General features: G+C 39.7%; 1 protein-coding gene across 2 annotated transcripts in view; it reads left to right on the forward strand.

Moving 5' to 3' along the window:
• Nucleotides 1-23,172, forward strand: part of mapk8ip2 (mitogen-activated protein kinase 8 interacting protein 2) — a 47,052-nt gene continuing 23,880 nt past the window's right edge. For both annotated transcript variants that reach the window (XM_054775560.1, XM_054775561.1), the window contains exons 1-2: nucleotides 1-464; nucleotides 17,672-17,777. In XM_054775560.1, coding sequence (XP_054631535.1) covers nucleotides 400-464; nucleotides 17,672-17,777 — 171 coding nt within the window. In that variant the 5' untranslated portion in view covers nucleotides 1-399. The remainder of the gene's footprint in view (nucleotides 465-17,671; nucleotides 17,778-23,172) is intronic.

Genomic DNA, 23,172 nt, shown 5'->3' on the forward strand with positions numbered 1-23,172 from the left:
CACTCGGGATAAATGACGCTATCCTCCCTCGCTCTGTCTCCGCACTGCTGCCTGCCAGCTTCTGTTGTGTGTCACACGCAGCATCCTCAGCATCAATAGCCGAGTAGGGATACCGTGTTGGACATTTTGCGCGACTCAAAATTGTTTTTTTTTTGTCGCTATGCAGATGATCTGAATCGAGACACCCTCCTCCATCTGCAGGACTCGATGGTGCTGAACAGGCTTGTCTGATCTGGCCAGCGTGGGGAGGTGGTGCTGGTCCGAGATAAAAAAAAAATTCTGTGTGTTGGGAAAAAAACAAAAACAACAGCATCCACTGCGCCGTCCTTGCCGTGAATGGACTGCTATTCCCCTCCGTGATTGTCTGCAGTGACTCTGAGTCATTTGGCGGCGGAGAAGATGGCGGACCGGGCTGAGATGTTTTCCCTCTCCACTTTCCACTCCCTCTCTCCTCCAGGCTGCAGGTAAGGGCTGCTGCTGTGGGGGTTGGAGGGAGGTAATTGCGCATCATTAGCGTGGACTAAACATAAAAGACGAGCTAGATGTGACAGCATTTATCATGAAAAAAAGCTCAATCATAAAAAAAACATAGCAGGCCTGTTGCTGCTGCCGCTACTGCTTGGAGCAGCTTGCTTGGATTGTAGAGCGGATGTGCTCCATTGGTTTTGAATGGAAATATGGAAATAGATGCCTGGAAGAGATGGTTGTTGTTGGTGCTGCTGTTGTGGCCTTGCGCATCCTCAGTGTCAAAGAGGCCCACGCCCAGATCTTGACTGGCGCCCATGCAGGCTGATGCTGAGAGGTGATTTAAACCCGCCATATCATGCCGTGTCACACAAAACAGCACCTCATCATCGTTGTAGCTACAAGTGCAGCCTGTGTGTCGAATGCATGCTCAATGACGTGCAGCACCAGTGCATGCAAAGGGATGGGGAGTGTTTCCACAACACTTCCTATAGAACAATCCTGAAGAATTAGGTATGTTTTAGCAATATCAGTAAAGGGTCCTTTTTTAAGGGTCCAATGGGTTTTTAAAGTTGCTTACATTTTGAATGCAGTGTTTCAAATTGTACACAGCATTAGCACAGTGTAACGAGATCCAATGCAAGAGCTGTATCAAAATAAAAGTCCGCCTTTACAAAGTTCATAATGCTCAGTTTTTGAGAGTTATTGCAATAATTCAACAATACAGGACACCCTATGCAGGGGCGTAGCACCAAATTCTAGACCCCATACATAAACCCTCTGAAACAACCCCCACCACACCCTAAACCCAACCCGGCCGCTTCTCCATATGTTCAGACCTTAGTAGTATTTCCTGATTGAATGCACTCTGTCTGAGAGGAAAGAAGAGCGTGATGAGAAGTGACAGCAATCAGCAGCAGAGGCTAATGTTAGCTGCTCCTCGCCACACACACACCACCACGCCGAATATTTATGGACAAAATTTTGCTTTCAAAGGTGGGTGGGAGACAAAAATGGCTTGAGTCAGCTTTGTCTTAGTACTTGGTAAATCTCCTTTTATTAATATAGCTTAACGTTGTTTTTGGACGGTACAAACTACAGGGGACCAAAACTGCCTTTTGAAAAAGTTTTGCTTGATAGCGGCTATGTTTTTTTAACCAATCAAGATAAAATTTTACAGACATGTGCTTGTCAGTCCCTTTAAAGGAAAACTGCATTTTTTGGGGGAATTTTGCCCATCATCCACAATCCTTATGTGAGACATGAACACATACTGTATGTCTTTCACTTTTTTGTGCGTTTTAAAGATCGAAAAATAGATAAAAATAGCCAGCTCATTACTACACATATGGGACATAGTTATTCCTCCTATAAAGTCATCTGAAAAAGTCTCCAAACAATGCTCCATTTACATATAATATGACATGCATATTAACCAAGCTACAGCGACATTGTTATTATTATTATTAACATTGTTACGCCGATCGAACTACATTAGAATAGAATAGAATACCTTTATTGTCATTATACAAGGTACAACAAGATTTAAAAAAGGCTTCTGTTTTAGTACAAACACAGTAGTAAAAGTGAAAAGCTCAAAGAAAAAACAAGCTCAATAAAAAGTGCAAAACACACTACACTATAAACAATGTATTCCACAAAAGTATTGCACAGAACTACAGTTTCCCTACATTCATTACACGGATAAGGAATAGTGAGGTCGTTTTGTAGGCATTTTGTAGTATTACTGGCACGTTGACACTTAGCCAGAACACGCTGGCTAGCAACTAGCCGCCTAGCGACTAGCTTCACCACAGACTAGCCCATAGCACGACAGCGTTGCGTTCACAGCGCCTCAGACGCTACCAAAAGGTAAGACTACATATTTGAGATGCCGCCTTGCTGGTGTTTTTTTTTTATTCTTGAGTGTGGAAAAGTTAGTGTTAGGTGTAGACGTTCGTTTCTACCACGTTGCTATGTAATATCAGTGCGCCAAGCAAGGGAGTTCCGGTAATGCTTAGAATGTCCGAAAATACTGTAAGTATTACGTGTTATCATGAATTTACATATTACTACATGGTCACAGTGTGTATATAAACCCATAAACCTTGTTGGAGGTTTTTGGAGGTGTTTTGAAGGTCTTTGTAGGCGACATAGGTCCATCCCATTACCTGCACTACTGTGCTGTCGCTTTTTATCTGTTTTAATATCTTTAAAATGCACAGAAAAGAGAAAGACATATGTGTTCATGTCTCACATAAGGATTGTGGATGGTGGTGGTTCCCTTTAAGTCGTGAACCAAATTTTGTGGCGATTCAGCTAAACACTCTAAAGTTGCAGTCGCTATTCTGGATGGAGCGCATTGAGCTGTGTGAGGAATTTCAAGTCAATCCGAACTCTCGGGTCAAAATTTGGGACTTGATAACAGCGCCGCCAAGTGGTGTGTATGTCAGAAAAATAACAGCACAGGCAACACAGTTCGGGTGCATGTTTTGGCAAATTTTCACCCTTTTGTCTGCAGTGGTTCAGAATAGTTAGTTTACATTGCATTTGACATCATTACATAATTTTTCTGTATTTAAAAGGGTAAAAAGTACAACTTGACATATTAACATAACAACGCAGAGACAAACAGAGTTGTTTTTAATATATAAGAGGGCCAAATAATAGAAACGGCTCTCAGTGTGATGCATGTGCACTTTTACTACCAAAATATTAAACATATTGTTGTTTATAAATCAAAACTGACCATTATTGCTTTGTATTGGAACTACACTAAGTCCCCAACCAATGAACACAATTGGTTGCAGACGACAGTTCACAAGTCGATTTGTTCTTAAGTAGGGGAAAAGGTAATATTACCAATGATATAGGTACTACATGTAAGTGTATACATATACAGTATATGCCTATGTATGTAAATATGAGTTTGGATGTAGTAGTAATATTAAACGAGGATAATTAATGAAAAAAAACAATAATAATAAAAATGATATAATAATACGTAATGATAAATGTTATTTACCTTTGAAGAGGAGTGGTCGAGCATACGTCGTTGTGGTGGAGAAGGAGGAGTTATTGAAAAAAAAAGGACAAATCGTCGTCGTCGTTAGACTCTTCTAAAAGAGGTAGAGTTCTGTGGGTGGTGTAGAATTAAGCAGGCCTATTAACTCTTCATAAACTTTAATCACACGCTCTGTCCGGGTTGCATCATACAGCTACAACTTAGCCTTCCTCTCTCCTCTTCCTCTTCTCCCTCTACCTGGTGGTCCCATTAGCAATGTCACAGTGCCCTCTACTGGTCAAGCATGTAGCAGTATAAATATGGAGTTACAGTACTAAAAGGCAAAATACATGAAAAAATAGACCAGTCGGCTTGTGTTCGTATCTCCAAAAGTTCGCATGTCAGATGTTCGTAAGTTGGGGACTTAGTGTACTTATTTGTGAAGTGGCCAGTCACTGTATTTCTGACTCAGTGTTCCACTTTTTAGAGGGAAGAATAAAATACAACATGCCCACATAAAAAAATAGGTCTTGTCATATGATGTTATAATCTTAGAGTTCACAATAAAATATTGCCTCTTGAAGTGATAGCATACAATGATTGATTTGAGTATGTACATATTAATTTAAACACCCCAAACGCCCTAAACACCTTACATTTGACCTTGGGGGATACAGTATGTCTCTATAGTTACAATACACTTGACAGATGTAGAATTGCAGAAAAGAAACAAAAATGTCAACCAATCATCCAATTTATATATCTCATACGCAAGCTTGCAATCACATTAGCAAGACGCATCCCAAAGGATTTGATATCTACGTACACTGTGCGCTTTTGAGGGATTTAGTTACACGCCACAGCGTCATCTCAGGCAATCAATGCAACTGGCTTTTTGCATGGCGACAAGTGACCTCAGAGGACAATGACATCAGTCCATGCTGCTCTTTAATCCCATCAGGTCAAAAATGTGATAACGCCATTGTCACAGATCCTCACATGTGTCAAACCTAACCTTTCTTTCTTTCTATTGTCACCGAGCTATGAAATATACAGAAGAGTTTAGTATGCGCAGCATTCTGATAAAAGAAACATGCATTTGTATTTCTACCTTGTGTGCGTTTCTTGACAAATGACAATGACAAAAACATGCACCTGCAGTGCAATCTGCTTTACATAACACACTGTTGTCACTGGGCCACCTAATCTGTGTGTATACACTATGATAATCTTTAATCTGATGGAAAAACACACATTGGTTTCAGTTTTTGTAATTACTATTCACATCTATTATTTTACTGGCTTTATTGTAATAACCAATCTCTGATCTATCTTTATCAGTGGTGCTCACACGTTTTCAGCCTGCGAGCTACTTTTAAAATGACCAAGTCCCAAAGATCTACCTCCTACTACAAACATAGTAAATATATATATGTTTTGTATATTTATAAATATGTAGTATTTATGTATGTTGTATATGTATATCAGGGATGCACACACATGATCTACTATAAAACACAACATATATAAAATCTAACCAGTAAACTTTGACACTACTATACTAAACACTAATGATTAGTATTTCACATTCACAGTTTTAAAGTTTACAGGTCATCAAAGTACAGTAGACGCCCCTACAACGTAAATAATCCGTTCCGAGAACGTTTACGTTATAGGGTTTTTACGTTATACGAAGCGTAAAATACATGTAAATAGCCTAATCCGTTCCAAGATCTTCCCAAACTCACCCCTTTGGCCCTTCCAAATATTCAAAGTCCACCAAATATGGTGGGAAAATATAAGAAAACGTTAGCATAAACATAGTAGAGTAACATTCCAATATAAAATAAGGTAATAAATAAGATTAGTGTAAATGAATAAAACTGAAAAACAAAAACAATCAACTAGTTTAAGGGCAACTACGATGAGGAAGGGAGGTTGAAGGGAGAAGCCTGTCTCTCACACAAACACACGCACGCGCTGTATAAGTCAGCCAATGAGATGAGAGCGTAGGCGGTGCCCTGATAATCAGCCAATGAGATGAGAGCGTAGGTGCTGCCCCGATAATCAGCCAATGAGAGCGTGAAGCGTCAGAAGGCGCCACCAAGTGTACTCTGTTAGTCATGGAAAATGTTTCCCTCTCTCTTGTCACGCGAGCTATTCGAATCGAATGTCTGAACTTGCACCGACTTGACGCTTTACGTTATATGGAATTTCTTACATAAATTCTTTACATTCAGTGGAATTTACGTAAATGGAGGTTTACGTTATGCGAGGTACTACTGTAGCTGATATCATTCAATAATTCACGATTCAATTCAATATGGCAATAAAGATAATTACACATAATTCCTCAATAGTTGCGTATATAGCCGGATTCGTGTGTGAGTCAAAATAGCTATGTAGCGTTCATTATACATGCACTTCATGTATTATGTCCAGTTAGCATTTCCTATCAAACATTACAGATATAAAAGAAATGAAAATGATTATGTTAAGGCAGTATATTTTCCAATTAATCATGAAATACTAGTTTAACCTATGGAAGTGTAAGAAACATGCATTCTATAGTGATATAGAATTCTATAGGCCTTCAGGACGCAAAGCAAAGCCATCAAACAATTCACTTTTTTTCCCCCACTTGACTAATGAATGGATAACTTTTCTTATTGATATAGGCATCTTACCGCTGAGTTAGTTTATCCGTAATCAGAATAAAAAAGATGAAAGTTGCATCCCTGTGTGTAGCTTGAGACGTCAGTTCACCCACTTCTGCCGCTTGGGGAGCACCAGCGTCAGAAGGGGAGCTTAATGTCAGCTGACTGATGTCATGTGACATCTACAAAGTGGGGTGTAAGTGATCGACCCACACGGCCTTTGCGATTGACCAGTAGCTCGCTATTGACGTAGTGGGCACCCCTGATCTATATATTAATAATAATAACTCTGGCTAACTAACAACAACAAGAATAGTCAAAAATATAATTAATTTACTTTAAATTAATTGATTCATATAAACAATATATAGATATATACATCCATCCATCCATTTTCTATACCGCTTCATCCTCATTAGGGTCGCGGGGGCATGCTGGAGCCTTATATAAATATATAATACGTAAATATATATGAGCAATATCTAAACAATATAATTCATTTAATAGTTTATTTACATGTGTTTTTATTAAAAGTCCCCAACTGGGATGCCAAAAAGCAAATAATTGGTTATAAACCCAAACAAAACACAGCAAACAAATACTATGTAAGTGGAGAAAACTGTAAGGAAAAACAAGCATTATAATCTGTTTCGTTGGAGCTTTTATTTATTTATTAAGTTTGTGGGTTTTTTTAAATATAAAAGTACAACAATGTTTTATTTATGTATAACATTTTTATTAATAGGTATTTTTGTATAGATTTATGATTAATATAGTGAATTATTCATTATAACCTGGGGGGACAGAGCCTTCTCTGTTGTCGCCCCCTCCCTGTGTAACTCACTTCCACCACACATCCGTGACACTGCTGCCCTTACTACTTTCAAGACTAACTTAAAAATACTCTTGTTCCGCACTACTGTTAACAGATAATCTCTTTAAAAGTATATATTTAGTAGAGGTGGGGGAAATAATTGATTCTTAGACGCATCGCGATGCGGATATTGGTGATTATTAATCGATTCATAAATGTCAATAATTGATGCTGACGGAGCAAAAAGCCGGAAAGCGGAAGGCAGAACGCCTCACAGTTTACGGTGGTGCACCTAAGTGTAAGACGCTACCAAAATGGCTAAGCGTAAACTCCGACCCACACCTGCTGGATTTAAAGCGAGCGTCTGGAAGCACTTTGTCTTTCGTAATTGAAGGTAAAAATGAGCTGGACAAGAGCCAGATTTTTTTGGGAATACAACAAATATGAGAAACCACATAGCACATTTCCACCTGAACCACGAGGAAAAACAGCCAGCTGAAGTTGCTGCCAACCAGAGAACCATCGAGCAGGTGATAACTAATTTTCCACCCAACTCGGAAAAGGCAAGCGAATCTCCCATTGCAACATTTTTTCACTGACACTGCAATTGTGAATAGTTTTTTTTGGTTATGCATAATATGCTGACGTCTGCAAGCATTATTCTTGTATAAGAGCCACTGGTACAGTAATCTATATTTTATATGAAAGCTGTTTTTGACTTTGCTATAAAGAAAAAATCTTATTTTGTTAGAGATTCTATTCTCAGGATATTAGTTTGAATTCAGAACCCTATTATTTATTTGTGAATAATGGTGGATTTTTTATGTTGGTTACTCAGAATATGCACTTTACTTTTGTTGCTGGTTCTGTGCAATTGACAATATGTTGGTGGATGTAACCTTCCAATTATTAAAAAATACTGGACGTAATTTAATGTTTCATGTTTATTTCAATTGTGGATCATTACAAATATGCTTTGTTTTTGTAGTACATAGTGAGTAAAAAGAAATTATATATAGAAAAAAATTATACATGAAAAAACTGACACAACTATTGACAAACTACAAAAAACAATGCATTGTGATGCATCGATAATCATTTTATCATCGCATTGCAGGCCTCTGAATCGTAATCGCATCGAATCGTGAGGTGGCCAGAGATTCCCACCCCGTATGTAGTAATTACGTCACATTACAGTCTCTTAATCTGGTCTTTTGTATACACTTTTAAAGGGGACCTATTATACTTTTTCTCTTTTCTGACCTATAAATGTTGTTACAATGTTGTATTCTCGTGTTAAACGATGCCAACGATGCCAACACGTCAGATAATGAGGTTTGCGCATTTGGAAGTGAGACCTGAAAGCAGTTTTGGATGCACGCTGTGTTTTACAGAGTTTTTTTTAACACCAAGTCCCACTGACGCAACCCGTACTTCCTTATATTTGCATGCCCAGCACCCCCGCTCTGCTTCGCTCTGTTCACGGTGTTAACACGTCGAGCAATGGCTCCCAGGAAATGTTTGTTCGGGTGTGCCTAAAGAGGCAAGCATCAGGCAGAAGTGGTTGTAGTTGCTGATTCCCGGCCAGCAAGAGAAAAATATGGATATCTGTCAACGGCACTTCACACGGGACTGTTTTGTGAACATGGGCCAATATGAAGCTGGATTACCACCAAACTGTTGCTGAAGTCCAACGCCTTTCCAACGTTACTTGGTCGTGTTGAAGAGTCAGAAGAGCAAGCTGTAAGTAATAATTTACCAGTGTCCTAACTGTGTTTATTTTGTGTAAGTAATCGGATAAAAGGGGTTCGGCAGCTGTCCGGAAGTCCTCGGGAGCGCTTGGGAGTGTAACCAATCACAGTGGAGTGGGCTCGGCGGGAGGCGGGGTGGAGTAAATTACACAGACTGTTTGGGTGCGAGACAGAAATCACTGCAGGAAGAGGTGAGAATCTGGAAGAGCTAGAAAGCTTTCTGTGCGGGTTATCGTGTGTAGCTGCTCTATAGGAGTCCAGAACTCAATACAAAGGCCCGAAAATGAGTACAGTATAATAGGTCCCCTTTAACAGTTTTTTCTGAACTCTGCTTTTTGGTTATCACTTTCTGCTGTTATTTTGCTATTTTGTACACTTATGTTTGTTTGCTTTTTACCATGTAAAGCGTCTTTGAGTTTTTAAAAAGCGCTCTATAAATAAAATGTATTATTATTATTATATTATAAACTGTAGCATACCACCATGATGTTTCCATAGTGCAGGGGTAGGGAGCTGCATGACTTCATCTGGCTATCAGACAATTGTTAACACAATAAAATTAATAATAATAAAAAAATTGCTGACATTTTAAAGTAAACCAAAATTACAGTGTTAAAAATAACGTTGAAAATCTAAAACTTTATTACGCATTTTAATTCATCTATCCATTTTCTACCTGAGTGTGGGTGGCCAGAGCCAATGCCAGCTGTCCTTCCAATATTTTCCGGGTCAGACACCAAAACTCGATTATTACTGGATAATGTGGTAACCTACCCGGGTCATTGAGAGGGCAAGAAGTAAACTTCCATCTTTTAATCAAATAGTAAGCTAGCTAATTTTGCAGAGCAAATGCTTTTGCCAAAGAAGATGTTGAAAAGAAAGAAAGATACGGCGTATGGTGCAAAAACCATGTAGCATCAGAAGTCGCATTAATAATTAATAATTAATAACATTTTAGTTATTATTAGATAGCTTCAGATAGCAATGTTATTAAAAAGAAAGAATAAATTCAGATACTTATATTATACAATTGTTGGTCTTGCTTAAAAATGCACACATTTGGTTGTATTCAGTGTTAAAAAAATATAGTTCCTCACAAAAATACATTTTAAAATATGTAGCTTTCATGGCTCTCTTAGCCAAGAAGGTTCCTCGTCCCCTGCTATCGGGTATGATTGATATTAGGTATGATTCTTTGTGAGTGTGAATGTGGTAAATATGAGATCTTAATGCAGCTTTGTTTTTGCTTCCATAGGGGATATTCATCTTCACCACAGATCCGTTTGGTAAAATAGAGGTCAAAGCAAAAAATAAATACATCTGAAAATGACTCTTCTTCTTTGGAATTTATGGTTGCATTGCTTATTTTCATATTGAGGTTAAGCTAAAAAAAATACTTTTAATCTTCATAAATATGATGTTATATTGATGATAATTAATTTTAAATCCATCCTTGTTACACAGTGTGCTCTCTCGCACAACAAAAAGGTTGAAAGGCCTGACTCAAATGTGTGCTTACGTGTGTGCATGTGTGGGTAGGTGTGTACATTGGTGGCGTGAAATTAATCTTGCCTAAATGACTCACAAAATAAATGAATGTCCTTGGCTCTTAAAACATGATGATGTCATGATGATGTAGTGGAGGAGAGTGCCACCTTTCAAATGAAGTACTATTGATTTATAGAGGTGTCACGAGACACCCAACTCACAAGATGAGACAATGCACGAGATTGGGTACATGAGAACGAGATGAGATGAGTCGAGACTATTTATTTATTTATTTATTTATTTATTTATTTATTAAGGACAGTGCATATTAATGAACATTTGAAAACAATACAGATGTAAATATGCCAGATTGTAGCACAACTGCTAGTTTGCATTTGTAGTCCCCTGGCAGGTAACAAAGAAATAACAATAAACAATGTAAAAGCAATAGACAATAAACAATAAAATGCAAAAATAAACACAGAACATGACAAGGCTATTATAGATAAAATCGTAAGTGTGATTGATTATGAGTTAACTATGGACGAAATGCAATTAATCGCATTAATATTTTAATCAATTGACAGCTGTACTACATATACATACATTATACATTTAAAGATAAATCTTTGTGTTTGTATTAGTTATTAGTATCAACATTTTCATTTTTTCTAGTTACATTATGCCTTTTTGCTTTATTTTTCCACTTTTGCGTTTTTGTTTATTTTATTTCTGCAATGGGCTCACGTTGCACAAATGGTCCCAGCGCCACACTTTGGACATCTATGCATGTTTTGCCAGGAAGGCGTGGTGCAGCAAGGCATGTGTCCAAACTCTACTTTCTTGGCTCTGTTGGTCAAGGGCTGGGTTGCATTGTGGAGGGATTTTTAGATTATTTGTTAGACTTTCAGATGTACATTGCATGGCTGTACGGAGATGGAGCTCTGCCGTTACTTTCCTTTTGTTGAAGGCTTGTATTTAATAATAAATGCATGATGCAAGAAACATTTATATTTGCACAGTTACTCGCTAAATATAGCGACCATGTTGCTAAATTGTAAACACGGATCTCTTGTATGTATCACTTGATGTATGAGATGGGTTATGAAACCGAACCGGTGATTGGTGCTTGAAAGTTGGCACTAAGCCAAATGCAATGAATAGAACCGCTCGATGAGTAAGGGTGCAGACAAGTCCAAACATCAACGTGTGTTGATCTGACAAATCTGAAAGGGATAGTTTGTATTTTTTGACAGGAAGTTGTATGACATCCCCATTAGCAGTGTAGTCCATTAATAGTGTCTTACCCCCCACTTGGTCTGGTTTTGGTGATGACAAACATACTTCTGGTTACCTATGTATAGAGTTTGGCTTTTCAAAACAATATGTGTTCAAAAGAGTAATACATTTGCATGACAAAAATGCCTCCTCGAAAAAATCAGACCTCACAAATTGTCCGGCTTTACTTTCTCTGAAGTCGTATTAATGTGCTCTATCGGCTGTCCATTGCTGTGTATGTGATTAAAATGGCTGCGACCCTTGCATCTTCATTCGCTGTGGAACACATACGTAAACAAAATGGCTGCGACGTCGCGGCGGATGCATCTTCATCCGCTACGCCCCCCCAGAACTGATTCTGTCGTATTTTCTGCTCAGCCTCGAATGTTTACTCTCTGTTGCTAGAAAAAATAAAAATCAATTGATTTGACCTTTGACATAACTGAAGTTAGCTTATGTTCTTCTTTATTTTTCTCAAGCTGCTGCGCTTCCCTTGAAGTGTTCTGGCGCCTCCCAGGGAGGACCTGCCTCACTCTCCGAAAAAAGTACTAAGTCATTGCCATGACAACATTGGACTGGTGGGTTATAATATTGGTTGACCAGCCAGGACATCTCTCATGTTGTGTGAAGTGATGCTGCACACTAAAATCATCAAACAGTGGTAATTTCATACAGCAAATTTAAATATGCATTTTTTATTTCTACAGCCAGCTGGAAAACTAGTTGGCCTTTTATTGTGGCCAGCCTCGGGCACACCTATGCAATAATCATGCTGTTCAATCAGCATCTTGATATGCCAAACCTATGAGGTGGCTGGATTAATTTGGCAAAGGTGGTCTGTTCACTAATACAGATTTAGACTGTGATTTGGAAACAGTATTTGACAATATTAGAGAGAAATAGGTGTTTTGTACACCTGGAAAAAGTTGTAGATTTTTTTAGTTCAGCTCGTGAAAGATGTGAGCAAAACTGAAAGTATTGCGTTTATATATTTGTTGAGTGTATTAAACACTGCTTTTCTTATTTGTACAGCTATCTAACTAATTGACTGTTATATTTTCAGTAATGGCATCTGCATTTGAAAACAAGTTGGCCATTTGTGCTGTGCTCAAGCATGGTTTGATCAATACTGATCATTGTGACTTGATAGATACAGAGATGAAATAGAAATGTTTAAAAATGATAGGAACAGGAGCAGAGAACATGGGGGAGGAGATGCTAGATGAAAAAAGCCTGTGTGGTAGCAGCAGATCAGGGTGTGCCTCTGCAGCAACGTGGCCTGCATCAAGGAAACACCAATTTTGTGCTGACTTGTGTGACTTTCTATGCGATGTGTCACACTTCATTTAGGGGACTACATGAGATGTGATGCTTTTTGAAGAGGACAGTGTACAATCTGTAGACCCACTATTAAAAGTGGTAATAACAAAGTGGAGGTGGACTGACTGATATGTCTACAGTGAAGGCGGAGGAAGGGGGTGCACAATGTTGTCACCAGAGAGACAAGATAACAATGTTAAGCAGATGGGAAGAAAAACAAAATGGCGGTCAAACACGCCACTTAATAGGATCAATAGAGAAGACAGGAAATGAACTGCAGAGACAGACTACATTAGAGACCAAACAACCAACAACCAAACACAAGTCCTTTTGTGACATTGGTTCACTTCCTGTTTTTTCTCATTTCCAACCAATGCAGAAATAAGTAACCGTGTATCGTGTGATAGCAGATATCGTTACCACATTTTTGTGGCTAAAACAGATTTTTTTTTTTTTTACCAATTGTGCATTTGAAAGTGACCCATATCTATTGTAATTTCCGGACTATTGAGCACACTTGTCTATAAACCGCAAGTGTCCACGTTGTAACATGGGATATTTAGTACACAGAACAATCTTACACAAAAAGATTTTTTAAACTTTTAATTAAATAAATGTTTTTTTTTCACACTGTGCCGAACAGTGCGTGTAAAACGGCTGATTAAACAGTAGCCTACCAGAAAGGTCATTCACCGCTTTCTTCACCTTCCTCCTCCGCACTTGTCTTCTTCAGTGTTAGAATTGAACAGCCTCATAATTCCTTCATCACACACGTTGTCAATCTCTCTCTCTTTCTTTGTCGCTTTCATTTGACACTTTTGCCTCGAGGCCAGTTAGCTTCTGAGCTTGTGCTGTCCTCTTCATCACGCACATTGGTGATAGTGTATTTTTTGACACTGCTCCACGCTGTCAGGATCCACTAGCATGATCGCCTTAAACATCTCTTTGTGTGTTTCCCATGATGAAGGTGTGTGCAGGAAACGCAAAATGACTGTTCTGAAGTATATGAGATGTCATGAGATAAGAACGTGATCAAAAATTTGTCGCATCACCGTATAAACCACAGGGTTCAAAGCGTGAGAAACGGCTTATATACCGGAAATTAATCACAGTGTTTACATTTACTGAACTGTATGTACATACAGTGCAAGTAGCTTTTGCTGTAGTTTAGATTTACATTTACCCCGGGTGTGTTGTTAGATTGAAATGTATGTGTATAAAGTAATCCATCTTTTATGGCGGTTAATTGATTCCAGACCTAACCGCGATAAGTGAATTTCCTCAAAATTGGATTCTACATTAATAAATGCAATATTATTTAATATTTATAGCATAGAAAATTTGTTTATGACTTCCAAAATATGACTTTTACCATTACTAGAGCCCTGTATACATGAAATAACGCCCCTATAGTCACTTTTACCTTTTTTTGACTAATAATAGTCCATAGTCAATCACGAAATAGCGGTCATTTATTAATTAATACATTTTTAGAAAACTGCAATATAGCGAGGGGGCCAATGTTCGAACCGCGATGTAGCGATGGACCACTGTACAGTTACTGTAAATTGTTGCAAAACCTGACGCTATTAAAACTGAAGGAAAAAGTGCTGAAATCAATCCTTTACTGCCCTTTGTCCACTTGATTTGAGTCCTCTCAGCCACCAGAAGGCATATTATGCACTGTATCTGGGGAATTGCCGCATTTCCAAGCATTCATCATTGACAGTTCAGACATTTGGTTTGTGCGTAGCGGAGAGCCCGAATAGACACCCACGGGTTGGCAGAGCTTCTGTCCATCCAACCATGGACATAGAAGGACTTAGAAGGTGTTGTGATGCTTTCATAGCAGTTGGTCTGGCTGACAAACATGGCAAACAAATGTGGGACACAAAAGAACCACGTATCCTTGTGCCAGCGCCAGCCCTTTAATAAAAATGTTGTATAGCTAATATGTGAGAGTTGTATCAATGCAGGAGGTCAACATTGATTTGGATGTTTACCTTATTTGGGCATTTATTACCGCATCAAATTTTTTTTTGGCAGAACATTGATTTAGCAAAGTATGCACAAATGCTACATACCACAAATTTGAATATACAGTAAATGCTACCATCAAAGCTAAGGTGAGGTGAGGACAGGTCGCCATGACAATGACTATTCTCGTTATTGCAAGCAAATGCAGAATTATTGTGATATGATTAATTCTGATATCTTCTTACAATATTATCTGTCAGTCACACCGTTCCGATCACCGTGACATCATAACATCAGACAACTTTACTTTTAAGGTGCATCTGCATGCCCTCATTTTTTCCATGGGAGCGGTGACATTATGTACGATGTAAGCTTGCATCCATGCACAGTATGTGGAGTGTCCTTTCTTTCCCTATTAGAAGCACTGCAATGCAGCATTTTTTCTTCTGACACATTGCAAGGCAGCTGCTTTGGAAATGAATGCTTGCTGCAGATAATGACTTAGAGCCTAATGACACAAACAGGGAGAAATGGATCATTACACGCGACACACTTTATAAACTTGACTTGGGAATGCAAGGTCATCAACTCTTGTTCGGGCTCATGTTATGTTTTTAACTTGTACATACTTTTGCTAAAAGTAGTGCCATTAGTGGCACATTTTGAATGGAAGAAAACTACACTGAATACACAAAAACATCCAGGAGTCATTATAAAAGACAACAACTGCAGTCTAAATAAAGCTATCTCGCAGATGTAGCAAAATAGATAGGGAGAATCCAGGAAACACATTCATTTGTGCCCCATAGGCCAAATAAAATCACGGCCACTAGGCTGATGCTGCCTTTGGAACAGCTGGGACTTTGTGAAAGACAATTTCATACGCATTTGGATACACAGGTTACGATACGATTAAAAAACGATATATTTTAAAAACAGAACAATTTGAGACTGTACGAACGATGGGATTCGATACGATTCAATACGATTCTACGGTCATATTTGTTGATGTAGACCTTAATCTTACATTATAAACTAAGGAAGCCAATTCTAGAAAAGTGACATTCTTACAGTATTTGTGTAAAATACGATATCATATCCCCAAGCATATTGTTAGACACGGACCAAATAAAGACTTGCTGAATGAACATCTTTTTGTTTGATGGGATCAATATAAAACATATAAAAGAGAACGTTTTAGCCTTCAGTGTAATCAATCAAAAGAAATAAATAAACAGCTAAGCCCCTTGTGATGTCATATTTCTTCAAAAGTGGCAAAAATGTGTCCAAGCAAAGATAAGTAAATAGCACTATTTGCTACATGGGTGCAATGAAAATGCTGTGTTAGGTTGGAAAAGTAAACAATTCCACACTGAGCATAGTGTTTTCAACACTTCAGGGAGGTAACAATGGTGCAACATTTGAGAGTAAAGATGTTATAAACCAAAAAAGGTAAACAGAAGCACTGAAAAAAAGCTACCATAGTCATCTCTGTCGGTCTGATGGTCTCTCTGGTCAAGATTTGTTGTGCTAGCAGTGTACTTCAGAGCTGCTCCGCATAGCTTACAAATGGCGTGGCTCTTGTCGCGTTTTCTGTCCTACTTGTAAAATCCAAAGACATTCCAAACTTTAGATTTGTTTTTTTGTTGATATGTTGAAAATCTTTTATGTTGACTAGCTTGCGCTCGCACGCTGCTACTATGTACAGCTATTCTCGTCTTCAGTAAGCTATGGAGCATGCACGAGAGTCGTTTTACCGGCAGCCCAGGCTCTGGCGTTGTTTTAAAGACGCACTATCAACCACGATACATGGTGCGTGTCTCCACAATCGATTAATCTATTGATTTATGGCTGATTCTTATCCATCGAAGAGGCTGCTACGGTCGTATCTCTATCTCTTGCTTGTCAAACCATCTATCCGGTCCTCTGGCTTTATCCTTCACAACCCTACTGGGACGTCTGAAATATCCTGAAGTAAAGTTTTCCCTCAAACAAAAAGCATGGACGATAACTGTGATAAACTGGCATTAAGCTTTGTTTATGAATAGATCGTTTATTTTTTTGAGGATTTATTTAGTTAATTGATTGAGTAATAGAAAATGTGTTGCTTGAATAGAATTCATTACATAAATAATTTAATAATAAATATAGATTATGTATTGTTTTAATGGGTCGTTGCAGGTGTTGCGATTGCTGTTTAACGGCATCTAGTAGAACAGGGGTCACAAAATCAACTTAACCGGGGGCCGCTGAAGGAAGAGTCTGGGCCACATCAAGTATGCACTCCAGAATCGCATTTCATTTTACTAACTTATTAACAAACACCACCGGAAGCAGTCAAAAAGCTCAGCAACTATTTACTGAAAGGCATGCCTGGAACCCGCAGCCGTCCCATCACTGAGAGTGCTTCCAGCTTCCCAGCATGCTTTGTGGTGCTTGTTTTGTAAAACGTTGCTAATGTTACATACTTGACCTTAACAAAGTTGTTAATATGGTCCAGCTGGTTAATATGATCCAAGCTGGCAGTTGACCTGCGGGCTACGAGTTTGAGACCCCTGTATTTGAACTAGTTGCCCTGCTGTGTTGCAATGCACCGAAATATTATGAGACAGGTTTATTTATACACATTTGTTTTGCAATAGGCTGACTGCTGTGTATTAAATATAAAACTTATTAGAAAGAACGTAAAACAGTGCCATCTCCTGAGCTGGATCTGGTGAGGTATTGCATGTTGCATTGCATGAGTGCTTTGGGAGAAGATGGAGGAGGTGGGCGTAAGAGTTGGAGCCGGAGTGTGTGGGCATAAATTGATGAGAAATTCCCGGCTAGAGTATTCGGACTAAAACAGCACATTACAAATGTACTGTCCAATTAAGAAGGAGTGACTCGTCTTATACTGTGTCTGCCGTGTTTATAGGCCAGCCCATGACATCAGCTTGGAGGAGTTTGATGATGAAGATCTCTCGGAAATCACAGACGACTGCGGGATCGGACTAAATTATGACTCGGATCCTTATGAAAAGGTAAGGCACTCACTTTATTGTTTAGGGGTCTTGAAAGTGGGAAATAGAAGATAATATAGTTGGGGCAAGTGTTGCACAAGTAAAAAAAAATGTGAAATATGATTTTGTTGGTTAGAACTGAGATTGTGATTATCTGGGATTATATGGGACACACACCCACACACGTACACATCTAAACAAATCACACTGTTTTTTTATTATAAGTTTTGTCATTATTATTAGACTTGTCATTGTCTAGTTCTGCTTTGAAGAAACTTCCAATGGTTTTTCTGTTGCTCTTTAGTTTTTTTTCTTCAGGAAAGTTGAGGAAGGAATAGAATTTAATAGAATGACTGAAAATAATCCGTCCGTTAAATCAAAAACATGGCACGCTTGCTCGACAGTACAGTAATCCCTTGTTTATCACAGTTAATCGGTTACAGACCTGCTCGCGATCAGTGAATTTCCACGAAGTAGGATTCAATAATAAACAGAATATTTTTGTAGCTAGAGTATAGAAACCTGTTTACCCATCCATCCATCCATCCATCCATCCATCCATCCATCCATTTTCCTCCGCTTATCCGGGTCGCAGGGGCAGCAGTCTCAGTAGGGAAGCCCAGACTTCCCGGTCCGCGGCCACCTCCTCCAGCTCCACCAGGAGGACACCAAGGTGTTCCCAGGCCAGCTGTGAGACATAATCCCTCCAGCGTTTCCCGGGACGGGCATGCCCAGCCGGCAGACCTCACCTCACCAGGGAGGCGTCCGGGAGGCATACGGACTAGATGACCGAGCCACCTCAACTGGCTCCTCTCGATGTGAAGGAGCCCCTCCCGGATCACTGAGCTCCTCACCCTATCACTTAGGGTGAGTCCAGCCACCCCACGGAGGAAACACATTTCAGCCACCTGTATCCGTTCTCGTTCTGTCGGTCACAAAGCTCATGTGTGGGAGTGTGGGAACGTAGATCGACTGGTAAATTGAGAGGTTTGCCTTCCGGCTCAGCTCTCTCTTCACCACGACGGTCCGGTACAACGACCGCATTACTGCAGATGCTGCGCCGATCCGTCTATCGACCTCACGCTCCAACCTTCCCTCACTTGTGAACACGACCCCGAGATACTTGAACTCCTCCACCTGGGGCAGGACCTCATTCCCAACCTGGAGGGGGGGCAATCCACCCTTTTCCGAACCATGGCCTCAGATTTGGAGGTGCAGAGTCTCCTCCCAGAAGCTTCACACTAAGATGCAAACCTCCCCAGTAAATGCTGAAGGCCACAGCCCGATGAGGCCATCAGGACCACAAATAGCAGAGAGATCCTAAGACCACCGCCTAGAAATTCTGTCCATGAAAATTATGAACAGAATTGGTGACAAAGGGCAGCCTTGGTGGAGGCCTGCATTCACCGGAAACAGGCTTGACTTACTGCTGGCAATGCGAACCAGGCTCCTGCTCCAGTTGTACAAGGACCGAATGGCGCGTGTAGTAGCGTGCCACTAATCACGTACTCCTGGAGCACCCCTCACACACCCGTGAGGGACACGGTCGAATGCCTTTTCCAAGTCCACAAAGCACATGTAGACCGGTTGGGCAAACTCCCAAGTACCCTCCGGTACCCTTGCAAGGGTGTAGAGCTGGTCCAGTGTTCTGCGACCAGGACAAACAACACATTTCACCCCTGTAGCTGAGGTTCGATGGTCGTACCCTTCTCTCCAGCACCCTGGAATACACTTTCCCAGGGAGGCTGAGGAGTGTGATCCCCCTATAGTTGGAACACACCCTCCGGTCACCCTTCTTGAAAAGGGGGACCACCACCCTGGTCTGCCAATCCAGAGGTACTGTTCCCTACTTCCACGTTGAAGAGCTGTGTCAGCCAAGACAGTCCAAGACAGTCCCTCAACATCCAGAGCCTTGAGGTTGAAAACCTGTTTATGACTTTCTAAATACAATTTTTACTGTTATTAGAGCCCTGTAGACATGAAATAACATACTCTCCATATAAATATAGTGATCTTTACACTCACATTACCCAATATAGTAGATATAATCAGACAAAATAAGCCATTTAAAGTAAGTAAGACTGATGCTTGTGTGTATTTCAATAAATCTGTATCTTCTGAACGTGTGGACAGTAAGTGACGTCGGGGTAAATAATTATAAAACAATAAAAGCCTGTCATTACCGATCAAGTCTGGTGCATGTTACTCGTGACACCTAGTGGCCAATGTAGTCTACAGTTTATCAACGTCTTGTATTGCCTTAAACTGTACTTGTAGTTTAGTTCATTGAGAACATTTTTATGCTTGAAAATTCTTAATTTAGGCCAAGAATCCGTAACATTTGAGATTGAGTGAGGGAGCGATGTTTGAACCGCGATGGAGTGAGGGCTGTATGTCTGTATATTCATGCACTTAAAAAAGACAAGTCAAAATAAAAGTCAGTGAATCAATGCAGTCGCTCCTCCCGCGAGCTGATGCATGATAGTTGGGGGGCGGGTAGAGTGAGGAGGAACTACTTATGTACAATGGCAGGGGTTTTAAAGCCTTAAAACATATATAATCATTGCAAACAAATAAAGTTGGGTACTTTGCTGATTTCACTTATTGCGGGCTATTTTGGGAACCTATCCCCACGACAAACGAGGGAACACTGTATATACAAAATGAGGCATGCGATGTTGATGGTTTTTATATTGACACCAAGAGATCCTCATGTAGGCATTAGATTATTATAGATAAAGTACTAATGATTATGCATTCTGTATCTTGCTGTATCACCTCTCCTTCTGAATTGTTGGCATGTAGAACTTGTAAGTACTCTTAATGGTGGTGTTTTGAGGAAGTGTATGTGCATATAATTGAGCCATTAGATGCATCATCCCACGTTACAATGGAGCTTATGCCTTAATTAGCCCATTTCTGAGCACTACCCTCCTCATGCTCGCTCTCTCTGTCTCTCTCTTCGTGGATGTAAATGTTTTATGCTTGTGGCCGAGAGCCATGACTGCAGCAGAGGGCAGCTGACCACTGCCGTTTTACAGTAGCTTCTAGTGGAGGGCACCACCCTCTGTCTTTACCTCCTATGTCAATTTCTGCATCCTTTCATTCACCCTTCCTCCTCTTATTACTTTTGTCCTCTGCGCTCCTTTTTACTTTACCCTTTCTCCATCTCTCTGTCTTCTTCCCTGCTGTCTCATTCCCTCTCCTTATCTCTTCATTCATCTCTCCTTTTCCGCTCTGTCCCTGTCTCCTTCTTACCTTGCCTCTCCTATTGTTTCTTTTTCCTTTCCTCTCCTTCTTTACCACCTCTGTAGTCACTCCTCCCTTCAGCTTCTTTTTTCCTTCCGACAATCCTCCATTCCTTTCCTCCCATCTTTGCCTCCCTCCTTCTTGATCCTCTTTCCCCGTCATATCCTCTCCTTCCTTATCTCCTCATTTCCTCTCCTTTGAGTCTTTCTTCATCCCCCCCTCCCCCCTGTTGAGGTGACACTAGAAGAGGAATTATCTGGGCCATTGTTACTTCAGAGGCTTTAGCTCACATCATGAATGCACGCGCTATACTGTTATACTTCATCACAAAAGCACATTGTTATCAACACCATCCAGAGGAAATATAAGCCTCTATCTGCAACACAACATGCAGTCCTACACATCAGACACATATCAACAGGGATGCTGAATGCCCCAAATTTGGGATGCACCATAGCCCAGTGGTTCATCCTGCTGACAGTAGCTGGATACAACATACACAGCATCCCCTCAATGTGCGCAAGGGCATTTAGTGTTGGCGGAAACAAAGGTGAGACAGGAAATGTCATACGCACGACATTTCAGATTGGATTTTTTCACTGTCACTTAAACCCCTGCAGCTCATCCCATCCCTGACTCTGCAATGGATGATGAGGATGTGATCACATTGGGCAGCTTGTTTGTGTTTTATTGGAGAAAGTAGAGCCAATCTAAATGATGAGCTTATCCTCTGACCCCAATCCCGAGCCTTCATGTTGAATTACAATTAGTCACAGTGGGCTCAGGTCTTAATCTGCTGCTGTGAAAGGCGCTCACAACAACACACACAAAAAAAATGCTATTTTATGAATGATTAAAAGCAGTAAATTGGTTAATAATGATGTGCTTGCGCCTCACTGGTCATTATAGTGGTGGAACACAATGAACGTCCATTTGTTTACATTTCTCACATAAAAAATATACAACGTAAAGTGGCTAGAAATACCTCAATACTGAATAAAGCAAAATTCGTTCTAGACCAAAAATCACTCCATATTCTCTACTGCTCTCTGGTATTACCATATCTAACTTATTGTGTGGAGATATGGGGAAACTATAAAAGTAGACTACACTCATGAACTACGCTACAGAAAAGGTCAGTTAGGATGATCCATCATGCCACTCACAGGGAACATACAAACCCTTTATTCCTAAAATCACAATTATTAAAATTTGCTGATCTGGTAAGCTATCAAACAGCTAAAATTATGCATAAAGCAAGCTATAACATGTTACCCAAAAAAGGTAAAAAAAAATATTCTCAACAAAAGAGGAGAAATATGATCTTAGGGACAAATTAAACCTAAAACACTTATATGCATGGACTACATTAAAAACCTTCAGCATTTCTGTGTGTGGAATCAAGTTGTGGAACGGATTAAGGAAGGAACTCAAACAATGCACTAAAATGAGCGATTTCATGAAACAGTAAAAGCAGTTAATGTTTATAAAGTACAAGGAAGAAGACAGCTGAACCACTGTGCACGTACAACGCTATACCTAACCAGTCTTGCACTGTCTACAAACTCTTCATTTTCGGTGGGTACATTGTCTGTACTCACCATCAAACTGAGTCTCTGTCAACTATTTCATCAGCTGATGAGGGGTAGGATTAATTAAGCTTTGCTTCTTCCTACTCCTTCTTGGACATGCAGAATTGTGAATTGTGTTATGTGATGAGCCCCACTGTCATTTGTGTGATGTTCAAGATGAATTAAACCATTACCATTACCATTATCATTTTTGAAAACCCTTTTTCCTATAGGAGACAAGGGAAATAGTGTTCGATCAGTTCCAGGGTCAAAAGGTTGCCATTATAAAACCATTATTAGTATTATTGTGTTTCTCTCATTTGGTGAAATAAAGCTAAATATTACAAACAGCTCTCAATGATGCAATGTCTACTACACCAAATTACAACCACGTTTTTGGAAAGGATTTTTTAAATACTGTTTTTGTCTAAATTAAGGTGATTTTATGGGTCCTTTTTCAGATCATATAACCAATAGCAGTGGTGTAGCCAGGAATACATAATGACCTATTTTTTGTCCCACTGGCAGTCAGGTGACCTTGGAATTGTCCCAACTTTTTCCCCTTAAACGGCAACCCTGGCTCATTAATAAATTGA

This window comes from Dunckerocampus dactyliophorus, chromosome 5 (genome assembly GCF_027744805.1).
Source record: "Dunckerocampus dactyliophorus isolate RoL2022-P2 chromosome 5, RoL_Ddac_1.1, whole genome shotgun sequence".
NCBI classification, from domain to species: Eukaryota; Metazoa; Chordata; class Actinopteri; order Syngnathiformes; family Syngnathidae; genus Dunckerocampus; species Dunckerocampus dactyliophorus.